The sequence below is a fragment of the Condylura cristata genome, unplaced genomic scaffold, assembly GCF_000260355.1.
Source record: "Condylura cristata isolate star-nosed mole 26May11 unplaced genomic scaffold, ConCri1.0 scaffold00018, whole genome shotgun sequence".
Lineage (NCBI taxonomy): Eukaryota > Metazoa > Chordata > Mammalia > Eulipotyphla > Talpidae > Condylura > Condylura cristata.
Genome location: NW_004567119.1, coordinates 20250605 through 20262533, shown reverse-complemented (window position 1 = coordinate 20262533; position 11929 = coordinate 20250605). Strand labels below are relative to the sequence as shown.

The 11929-nt window shown below is 35.1% G+C and overlaps 1 protein-coding gene across 1 annotated transcript in view; it reads left to right on the top strand.

Moving 5' to 3' along the window:
- ADAM7 (ADAM metallopeptidase domain 7) overlaps positions 1 to 11929 on the top strand; it is a 32817-nt gene that overhangs the window by 922 nt on the left and 19966 nt on the right. The window contains exons 2-8 of the mRNA XM_012726819.1: positions 67 to 170; positions 4132 to 4208; positions 4941 to 5016; positions 6467 to 6543; positions 7574 to 7766; positions 9355 to 9408; positions 10527 to 10595. Coding sequence (XP_012582273.1) covers positions 67 to 170; positions 4132 to 4208; positions 4941 to 5016; positions 6467 to 6543; positions 7574 to 7766; positions 9355 to 9408; positions 10527 to 10595 — 650 coding nt within the window. The remainder of the gene's footprint in view (positions 1 to 66; positions 171 to 4131; positions 4209 to 4940; positions 5017 to 6466; positions 6544 to 7573; positions 7767 to 9354; positions 9409 to 10526; positions 10596 to 11929) is intronic.

Sequence of the window (11929 nt, the reverse complement as noted above, 5' to 3'; positions counted from 1 at the left end):
CTGTCCAGTCACTGAGGGTGGATGTTAATGCCAGGTATGTTGTTCCCCCTTTTGTTTCCTTTTTAGAAAAGGCCATCCTTGGAGTAGAGGGTCAAGAACTGGTTTATCCTAGAAAACTCTCCTTGATGCAGAAGAGAGATGTGGGGCACAGCCATGACTATGACATAGAGGTACAGGCCTTGATGGGATAAATAAGATGTGGGGCCTTTACGGGTGTGTAGGATGCAACCTCTGGTCTGATCAGAAGTAAACAAAACAGAAGTCTCAGTTTTCTGGAGAAACTCTGTTTGAAGCAGTGCCTGGGAAGTGGGGAGAGGGGAAGCAACCCATCTACAAACTAGGAAACGAAAGGAGTGATGCCTAGGTTGGACGGGGCGCCATTTTGAATTGCCCGGTTTGTGTGAAGAGTTTTATTAACTCCTCCAGGCAGATTTCCAGGCAGGCTTAAGACAAACCGCTTTTGTTTTACGCTGGTGCCCACGGAAGGCAATCTGAGCATTTTGCTTTCCCAGATGCTATGCAAGTTTATTGCCTTACAGATTGTGCGGTAAACTTGAACAACCTTCACAACAACAAAAAGTCTTGTTTGACCTGTTGCTTAGGTATTTATTGAGATGTTAACATTTTAAAGCATTAAAAAATTATTTTCAAAATAATAAATGTGGAGTATAGAAAACAGGTAATACCCATAATGCAAACAAGTTTCAATATTAGATTTTTTTCAATGGTTTACAAAAACCTTAGTTATTTATTATTGGGCACTTACTTGCATTTTGAGTTTAAGTTTATCATTCAGCTCATGGAAAATACTGAGTGTCTTTTTACTTGAGCACTCCTTGAAATGGTTCATCTTTCCCTGTGCAATGGTTATTCTTCTTCAGAGGAAGCAGACTTTCGGCTTTCGCTTTTTAAATTTCTCAGAAAAAGTAAGAACATTTCAGCTTCCCCAATAGTCCTGTTGAGACTTGTTCTCTTAAGCTCGAGATAGGCTCTTTACCTGCTTTGATTTGGAAATAATATCTAGCCATTTTTATTCAGTAATCCTTGTCAAAGTTTTTCTTAATTAGCAATTTTTCTCACTTCCTTTAAATTTTATTAGTTGGAGGTCTGTACTCAATTAAGAGGATTAAACCAAGTTTTTACCACCACTGTTGCCAGACTGGTGGCGGTGGGGGAGAGGGGCTTCTTCGAGAATCAAGTGTCTTAAGACGAATCAATACTTATATTGAAAGTCCCACTGTAATCCTGGACAAGGGCAGAAAATATACAAGAGAAGCTTGAAATATCTTTTGTACCTTAAAAATAAGGAAGTTCTTAAACCAACAAATCTCCGAATCCCACATCCACACTGATGGGAGTATATCAGAACAATACAAGAACAATGGAAAGTGTAATCAAGAGCATAGGACAATCCAAAAACCAAAATTAATTCTATAACTTCGGACTATGACATAAATTATAAATTGAATCTGTGAACCTATATTAATAGACAAAAGTCCCACGCAGAATTGAGAAATGAATGTAGATCCTCCCCTCTCCAGGAGGTGGCGCACAACTCCCCCACTGTGTATACTTGTGCCTGGTAACCTCATTTCAGTGAGCGCAGGAAGTCAGGAGAAACGCATGTGACGTCACACTTGGCAAACGTCCCCTCAGCCAGGTGATCAAGGTCAACATCATCAAAAATAAGCATGTTAATATGTACTCTTGGTATGATGTGAATATGGGGCATATCTTGTGTTTATTTCCAAATCTCTACCATCCCAGTCTAAGCATGAGAAAAACTTCAGAAAAACTCAAATTGGAATATGCACTGATCAGTCTTCCTGAAAACTGCCAGGCATCAAAAATAAGTAACATGAGAAACTGAGGAATCTAGGAGATAGGATGACTGAATAGAGTGCAGATAAGATCCTTGAACAGTGAAAGGACTTTCGGGGAGGAAAGAGGAAGTCTCAGCAAATATGAACTTTAATTGATCATACCAACTGGGTATTATTAGTTTTGACACATACACACGGAAACATAAGATGTTAGCAGCAGGAAGTCTGAGTGCAACGTGTATGAGGATTCTCTGAATTTGCAGTTTATCTTTTTGATAACATGATTACAAAATCAAAATTAAACAGTAATATTCTAAAATAAAACATTGTTTCTATTTATTAAAACGATAGTAACAATATTAAAAATAGTAAACCCTTGACTGATTGCATGCAGTTTGTTAACATTAATAGTGAAACACTGAATTTCCAAACCTTTCATTGTGTCTTCCTGTTACATACACATAGACACACTCATACACACTACACATGATGTTTCATCATGTTATAAAACGAGATTCAACCTTTCTGATTTTATTGAGCACCTGGCTTTGCCTGTGAACTCGATCTTTATCAAAAAAAGTTCAAATTTTGTATTCAACTTGCAACAGAAAGGATCCCTAATACACACCACACTTTCAACAAGTACAACACTCCCCTCTGCCCTCTCTCCAAGTTGCCCTACTTCAGAAGGTCTTTTTTGTTTGTTTGTTTTAGTTAATGGAGCAAACAAACCAGAAACCTGAGTTAAGTCTTGGTTTGTCTCCTGCATCAAGTAATCACTAACCCTGGTACATTCAGAATGTAACTGTCCTTTCAAATGATCTGCTCTTGCTCATTCCTGCTGCCAGCTCTCTCTCCAAGTCATCTGAATTTAATCAATAGTCTTTAACTGCCTTTCCTACCTGCTGTTGTGATTTCTGCTTATCCATCTGCTTATCCAAGTCATCAAAATACAGCATCTATTTTGGGCACTTTTCCCATCAAAAACTCTTGCTTTGTTTTTCTGCTCTAGGATAAAGTCCACATCCTTTAAAAAGATTTACTAGGTTCTACATGTTTGGTTCCTTCCTACCTTTTCACTTGTCATTTCAACACCACTTACATTCAAGTTTTCAACAAAATTGAATGACACTGAAATTCTCTCTGCCCCATAAGCATGCTGAGCTCCCTACATCAGGACTTTGGCAAGTGAGTCTCTTGCATCATCTCTTTGTAACTTCTTTGACACAGGAATTGCCTTTCTGTTAATATGATGTTCTAACATTCAGTTACATGTCTGGTTTTCTGGTTACTTCTTTGTTGAGCTGTGACTTTCATGAGGTCAGTGACAGCCATCTTGTACCCATTTTATTCCATTTTATCACTGTGCCTGTAATAACAGCTTTGAGAAACAATGAAATACAGAAATGGGTAAAATAGATGATCAACAATTGTGTGCCTTAAGTTACAAGGGATTCTCATGAACCATAAAGAATATATCACAAAAGAAAAAAATGTTGAAAAATATGTACATTAGAAATTTAGATAACTACAAATAACTAAACAAAAGAAAAACACCAATACCAATTTTCATCAAAGAATTCACTACAATAAGGTATTTTATTACATGAAAAATTTTCTTAATATCTAAACAAGGAAATAAGAATCACTATAAATTGCTGGTGAAATTCTAAATTGTTATTTTTTTCTTCAGCACAATCTGTATTTACCAAAACGTTCCATTGTTTCCATGTCTTTGATAATGAAATTCTAGCTGCAATGAATACCCCACATCAATTTTTGATATAAACATAGGTCAAATAAGTTCACATTGTTCTTCTGGGCTATAATGTAAAAGAACATTTATGGGAATAGGAAAATGGTCATGGTTTATTTTTATGTGAAAAAGTAGATAATAAAACAGTCTATGTGATGCTGTTAAAAAATACATGAGCAAAAGATCCATTGTGGGCATAATTCAGGGGTATTTAATAATGTTTATATCTCGGAATAAGGGGAGAATATGCCTTTTTTTTCATTTTATTTTATAACTAGAAAAATTTCCCATTAAATTTCATACTCCCAAAGCTTATAGCATTATAAACTAAGGGTAAATTAATAAAATTTTATTAACAAAAGAAAAAAAAATGGCTCAAAGCAAAATCTTCCATATACCAGCACTCATACAAATTCCGCTTGTCCATATTTATCATTTTTCCTGGTGAATCATTTCTGGGTAGCCGGTGGGAGTGGTGGTTTCCTCTCCACCCCCCAAAACACATACAAAATGAGCATACATTTACGTCATTTGATGGCTATTGTTTTCCAGGAAACTTATGAAGAAGAATTATTGTATGAATTAAAAATGAATAGGAAAATCTTAATACTTCACCTTTTAAGATCAAGGTAAGTTCTACCATGACTTAACACTTCATAGATTTAGTAGTCTGTTGTATATCAGCTTCACAAAGCTGCCAGTAAAGGGATTCCCTCAAGTCACTGTTATCGATAGACAGTCTAAATACTTACTCTTTTGATTGAAGCCCATCTCATTTTAATAACTTAACCATGCTGGTCACTCTTCTCCAGTTTCTGAGTCATTGCCTACTTAGATACTGGGAGTTCTGTATAATCACTCTGACAAGAGACTTAATACAACACTGCATTATGAATCAGTGGAATAAAAAAAATTGAAAACTGTAGTTTCTAAAAGTCACTTAAATTATTTAAAATAGACATAAAATAGCTTTTTTGGAGAGTAAACTAAAAACTGGGAAGACCTTACTTCATCAATTTGTCTTATTTAACTTAAGAAGTTCCAGTGCCCTCAGATTTATTTCTGCTCTTCACCACTTTTGAGTGTTGTGTCCAACGATTTCCTTTGGGCAAACATACCCCAGCCCTGCTATGCACAGAAGTTTGACCTGATGTTGACATCTCTGGTAGGCAATACTAACCTAGTACCCTTAGTTCCATGAAATAAATTATTTTTGTGCAAACTCCAGAGCCTCCCAAATCTGTGAGTTTTATTCATTCAAATATTTTCATACAATGAGATAGTAGAAACTTGATCTTATTTATGTTTTTAATCTGTTCCTAATTCTTCAGAAATTCATATCTCTCTGCCTTCTTTTTCAGGGAATTCCTTGCTTCAAATTACAGCGAAACATTTTACTCCATAAAAGGAGAGATCACCAAGCATCCTCAAACGACGGTATCTTATAGAACCTTCCTGTGTCTCATCTGTGTATTTCCTCATGTGATTTTTGAAACCTGATTCTAGTTTTACAAGCAGCATCAAAACATGTTAGACCAGAAATTAATCCTTCATTGACTGCCAACACAGAATGGTCCTAGAATATAAAATATGACCTAGCAGAACTCCAAAGAAGTATAAGGAACACTGATGAGATTATAACGCAATGAAATGGGTGGTACCTAAATATATGAAACAATTTTAAAACCTCCATCTACTTGACCCTTGTGTGATTCACATCCTCTTTCTCAGGTCCTGAAACAAGGGGTTTCATTTCCTAACCAAATCTTTGTGCATTTGTCATAAATGTATCCAGTAGGATACATACTCATTTTTATAAATTTACTCCCCCTTCTGGGCCATGTTCTCTGCTGAGGGACAACACTGTTCTCTCTTGCCAAAAGTGCCTTTTTTTAAAGATTTATTTATTTGTGCATAAAGAACTGGGGTACAGGCCAGAGACTCAGGGGCGGTGAGAGGCTTCACCAGAGACAGAGTGGGGAGCAGAACAGGCAGATCTACGAAGTACACTGCTGAGGGGAGCAGCGGGCGGGTCAGGAGAGGTCTGCCACGCCATGTGGTCACCTCCGGGGCAGGCGGCAGGCGGGAATCGAACTCATGCGAAGGTGGCTTTAGCTTCTCAGTGCTGTGCTTTAACCCGCTGCGCCACCAGGGAGGGCCCCAAAAGTGCCCTTTTTAAACCCATTTCCTCATTTAAGGCAGGCATCAACAGTGAATTTTAAGCCACCCTGCAACCAGTGTAAAATAGGACAGAAGGAAAATTATATAATATTGTATTATACAGGAGATCATTACAAGCACATAAGGGTCTGAGGTTTCTGGAAGGCCATGGAAACAAAGCAAGAGAGCTGAATAGATGCAAATAATGAAAAGAGAAATAACTTGATGGAGTTACCAGGTAGCGGTGGTGAAGAACCTAACTTGACTAAGCAGAAAAAGGAGTGAATGACATGATGGAACCTGATTGGAGAATGAGACGTAATTTTACTGATCATCAAAAATTTTGACTTGATTTCATAGGCAACTACGGAAAAATTATAATAGCACAGGAGTATTGGTTTTGTAAAGATTTAAAATGGAGTAACTGATATTTTTAAGGAAGAGTGTCCCATTTTGGAGACTGGCATCATGAACTAAAAGTTGGCTCAATTTGTGAGGAAATAATCTATACATTGCTTCACAGAAAGTAAACATGTGATTTAAAGGATTCTAAAATAGTTCCAAATTTTCCAAATGAAAGAATGCATGATCAATGAATGCATGAATAAAAATAAGTGTAAGTTGTAAGAACGAATACCTATGATTCTGAATAGAAACTATGTAGATATTAGTATTTATATCATGTCAACATATGCATTTATGTCAATAGCCTCTTCAATAATTTTAGGAGCACTGCTTTTACCAAGGATCTATCATCCATGAACTTGATTCAGCTGCTAGTATCAGCACGTGTAATGGTCTAAGGTAATGTTCAGTACCTTTTTATTTCCATCATGAGTTTTCTTATGGGTTTTCCCAGATGTTCACTTCACTTATTTTTTTTCTGAGCAACACTGGAAGATAGGAAAATCTGCCATATTTTGTCAATGTGAGCATATGCTCCAGCCCATTGTTAGTTCCTTGACCAAAAGATATATAATGCACAACCATAAGCAAGACAAGTTTTGCAGTAAATGAGGAAAAGATTCAGGGCTAGAAAGAAGGATCTTGGTAACCTATCCTCTTGTGTTATAGATAAGGATACTGAAATCAGAGACTTACTCCTGGACATTTAATTCTATGAAAATTTAATTGTCATAGAATTAAGTTGAAAAAACCAGTTCTTCTGATTTCTAATCCTGTGAATTCCTACACTACGATTATTCACAAATTTTCACTAAATTACGCAATGTTTCCAGGCTATAAGAAAAAAAAAGTCAGGAATAAAGCCTCTGTATATTTTTTTTTTTAAATATTGGGATCAAGGAAAAAAGAGGAAGATGTGAGAAGAAAAAGGGAAAAAAACTTGTGTTTTCATTGATAAGGACTTCATTTTAAGTAGTTCCCAATATTTTTCAAGAAGAAGAAACCCTCTAAAGATAAAATTTTCATATAATTTTCATATAATAGTTTAACACATTTACTCTGTAATTAATGCATAATAGAAACTTGGCCTTACCAAGGGCCTACAACCCCAAGTGGCCATTGTTACTCCACCTAACTGCCAAAGTAGAGATTGGGATGTCAAACTTCTGAAAATCCAGATGAATAGCATCATACAAAGCTTTACTAATAAGCATATTAAGCTTTACTTTTCAATCAATGATCTCATATCATGTCATTCTTTATCATACAATATAATTGGCCGAATGCTCATAAAGTTGTAATCTTTTAGTTCCCCTTTCTTAAAAAGATAAAGTTAATAAAAATTGGATGGACCATTATTGTGTAGTAAAGTAGTTGATAAGTGGAATAAATCTTGGGTATATATTTATTTTATTCTCAATTTCCATAGGGGATTCTTCAGGATCTATGACCAAAGATACCTCATTGAACCAGTAAAATACACAGATGATGGAGAACATTTGGTTTTCAAATATAACCCCAAGACACAGTATGTTGCCAATCATTCTTGTACAGAGTTCAATTTTACCAGGACAGAAGTTCCAAAGGATAATACTAAATCCATGGATGACTCAAAAATGGAAGTGAGTATTTTATTTTAAAATTTTCTTTACCCCAGCTGAAATGCTTATTTCTTTTATAATCTTGAAAAAGAGATTATGAGACTACTAATGAAATGTACATGCTGAGTCTGATTCTTTATTGCTTTACATCTCAAATATCAAACTTTTGTTATGATCTATATAGAATGTGCTTATTCCCTACAGGAAATCTCAGCTGCCCATAATTTCAGGAAGAGGATGTCTATAACGCTACCTAAAGACTTACTGCATTAAACCTATAATTGACTTGAAAGAATGAAACTTACCATCTCAGAGTCTATCCTAGCCATTTTATATCTTTGTCACCTTTACCATTTTGGGAGTTTTTTTTTTTTTTTCCATGATAAGCCAGGTTCATTCTTTCATAAGGTCAAGTATTCTAATGTTGAGGATAATTAAAACTACTAAATTCAGCTCTGGAAGGATGATTCCATAATGAAAGTCCTCTGTGTTTTAAGCTTTTCTATACAATGAGTTCATCTTCCATTAAGATCCAACTAGTTCGTTAGCTTTTAAATACCATGAATGTTCATCTTCTTAATATAGTCAAGGTTCAGACAATGTCTGAAATATGTTAGGTGCTTAATTTATGTTTTTTTGATTTATAAGTTAATTGAGAGATGATTATTTTAGTGCATAAAAGAATGAGAAATAGCTAAGTCCAATATTGGAATTTTATCTCTGGTTTTTGCTCAGAGGATATGTATGTAACTCAATGAGTAATTCTGAGAGTTGGAAACTTAGAATTTCTTGGCATTAGTTTTATATATACAGATATTTAACTAACAACTTGGACATACTTTCCCTTAGAACTGAGACTACTTCAGGGTAGGGAATTGGGAGAGAGTGTGAGGAGCAGGAAGGCCACAGCCAGTGCTAAACCCACTCCTGTATCTAGCACTCAGCTACAAGTGGATGTTTTTCACAGGCCTGTGCCTTGTGAGCATTTACTTTGTAAATGGGAAAAATGTTTCAAACTGATTAATAGTATTTTTAATAGTAATTTTAACTTTTTTAAAAAAATATTTATTTATTTATGAATGCAAGAACTGGGATATAGGCCAGAAGGGCAGGGGTTGAGAGATTCACCAGAAGTAGAATGGGGAGCTGAACAGGCAGAGCTACTGAAACACACTGCTGAGGGGAGCAGCAGGTGGGAGCAACTAGCAGATCAGGAGCAGCTGGCGGGTCAGGAGCAGTTGGTGAGGTGAGCAGCTGCAGCCATGTGGGTCACCTCCCCGGCCAAGGATCGAATTTGTTCTGCACTTTAACCTGCTGCAACACCAGGGAAGGCCCTATTTTTAGCTCTTATTTGACTTGAAATAATAAATAAGTAAAGGAACAATAATCAGATATGGGATATTGTTTCAAGTTTATTAAAATCTGATATATAGGATCGCATATTTTAATAATACAATGTTTTTACTCAGATGAATGCCTAAGATTATTTGATATATTTCTGGACTTAAATTTCCCATATCATTATTAATAGGATTTCCAACTTGAATATTTTAAAATATTAAAATGAGAATATTTACTATACTTCATTAAATTTTTCATAAATTTCTAGATTATCGATAAAGAAAAGTATGTTGAACTGTTCATTGTTGCTGATGATAGTGTGGTAAGTTTTCAATATTTATTTTTCATTCAACCTTATAAAAAAAACAACAGTTGTGATTCTAACAGAGTTCCATTCTCAGCTGAAATTGCTGTTTTCAGTTTCCCTAGACCGTAACTTGAGGGATGGCATGGCCCTTTTTATGGTATAGCAAATCAAGGCCAAATGGAAACCACCGTGAACATGTGCAAATGTTTGAACAGTGTATAAAAATTAGACTATGTTCACAGTTTAGAGTCTAAAAAAATCAGAGAATCTCTAAGTGCTAAAAATGAAGAACATATGCCATAGCAGTGAGTAAAAGCCAAAGGTTTAGTTAATCACAATATGTAGAATCTATTTTATAATGCCAAGAGCCATACGGGGTAGCCTCTCCTTGAAAAGAAAATTGTAATGAAACTAAAGGATTCTGACAGGATTCATAAAGAACATGTTTATTTTGATTTTTCTTTTGAAGATAAACCTGATTATTTGCATTACTCCTACAAGATACGTTGTGTTATTAAGTGTCATTTATGAGGTCTAAATTGAAAATGTTGTGAAATGATAACACTGATAGTGAAACAATTCATTTGTAGGAAGAAAACGAAAAAATAGAAAAGATTGGAACAGGAGAGTAGGTTTCACTTATGGAGTCTTTTCAGGGAAAAGGGGAGTCACAATTTTCTGCTCTCTCAGTGCATCCTGAAGTATGTGTTCCTCGGTCAGTGACCTCCCTGGACACAGGAGACGGTTACATTGCTGTGATCTACATTATAGTGGTTGCTGTGAAGCTTCCTAAGTTTCGTTTCATCAATTTGCCAAATAGGGACCCTAAAGAACACCTAACAATTGGATTACTAAATCAGTGTGATATAACGGGCTATACAAGTGGAATTAAGTTATAAAGAAATGTTTAAAGAAGTGCCACGTTGAAGCATGTCTTTAGAAACTGCTGCTGTGCTGTGCTGGTTGTTTTATGTCAAACATTGTTGTTCGGCATAGACTCCACTATGATGAGCCCACTGAAAGGAATGCCGATGATATTTGTTTTGAAATAATTTACTATAGTGAAATATTTCATTGAGATTTTATTCAACTCCTTATATCAATGGATGTTGATCTGTTGTTTCTATTTCTAGTATCGCAGAAATAATCATCACAGTAACCTCAGGAATCGTGTTTGGGGAATGGTTAATTATATCAACATGGTAAGATTTGCTATGTTAGAATTAAAATAAAAATACAAATAGAAAGAACTTTTTAAAATAGACATCTGCTGGATTTTTGTGATGATCCTCATTCATAAAAAGTTCAGATGATGAACATTCACCTAGTAAACTAGCAGTCGGGGGATGTGTTTCAATTAAAGGCACTAAAATCATTAACTTCACTAAAATAGAAATAGTTACAACTTAAAAAAAAAAAAGCAATAGGGGAATTTCACATGCATTTGTAAGATGCCACCCTCTAACTCTTCCTGATTCTATTACTAAAATGAAGGGGGTCTGAAACAGATGCTGAGAGAAATATTGTTTCCCTCAACTGGTTGTTCAATTGCCAGTTGAGGGATATTTGATCTATTTATAGTTATTTATTATAATGAATAAAATTTCACTAACCATTTATCTACATATGTATGGGCAAACAAACTTGGTCATTATTTTAATGACCAAGAATGCTGAGTCTTATATATGTTTAACTGGTTCTCACATATTTTATTTTCAATTTTCACTCAATAAAAAATATTTCTAATGTCCCTTATGACTATTTTTTATATAACTGTGTTATTTAATTTCCAAGTAGAGAATTTTAATGTATTTTTATGTTATTGATTTCAAATTTTATATCTGTTGTACTTAGAAAATATGATTATTTGATTCCATTGCTCCACATATATCAGGGTTTATTTTATGGTTAATCTGGTCTAGCCAATTCTGTGCACTTCAATAATGTCCATATGCATCTGGGGAAAGAAAAAGGTGAGTATTGGATGTACTGGTAACTAGAGACTTTCTCTTTGTCCATCTTAGCCAGAAGTAGAACTCCCAAATTTAAATCTAGGATTATAGGAGTTCAAAGTCCTCTGATCACTGTTTATAAAAGGTAGCAACAATCTGAAGTGGAATACTTGTCTCTCCAAGTCACCTGTTTCCTACTTCCTGTGTCTCATTGTCTATCACTATCCTAACAGTGAGAGGAATATACAAACCCTCACAGTGAGCCGAATATAAAGACTAGTTTTTGTTCTTTATATTCCCTTCACCAAAGTTAGCAAAAATACAAAGTATCTATCATTAAATGTTTGCAGTAGTAGATGGGAAACAATGAGAAGACATATTGGCTATAACTGTTTTTTCTGCTTTGAGCAATCCTTAATCAGACTTCTTAGATAACAAAATGTTCCTAAAAATCAAACATAGAGAAGAGTTTGAACGTTAATTTGTGTTGTTTGAATATCACTATCAGCTTTCTGACCTACCACAAGCAACTCACTTGCTAAAGCAAACAAATGAATAATGAACATCATTCCACCATTTACCAT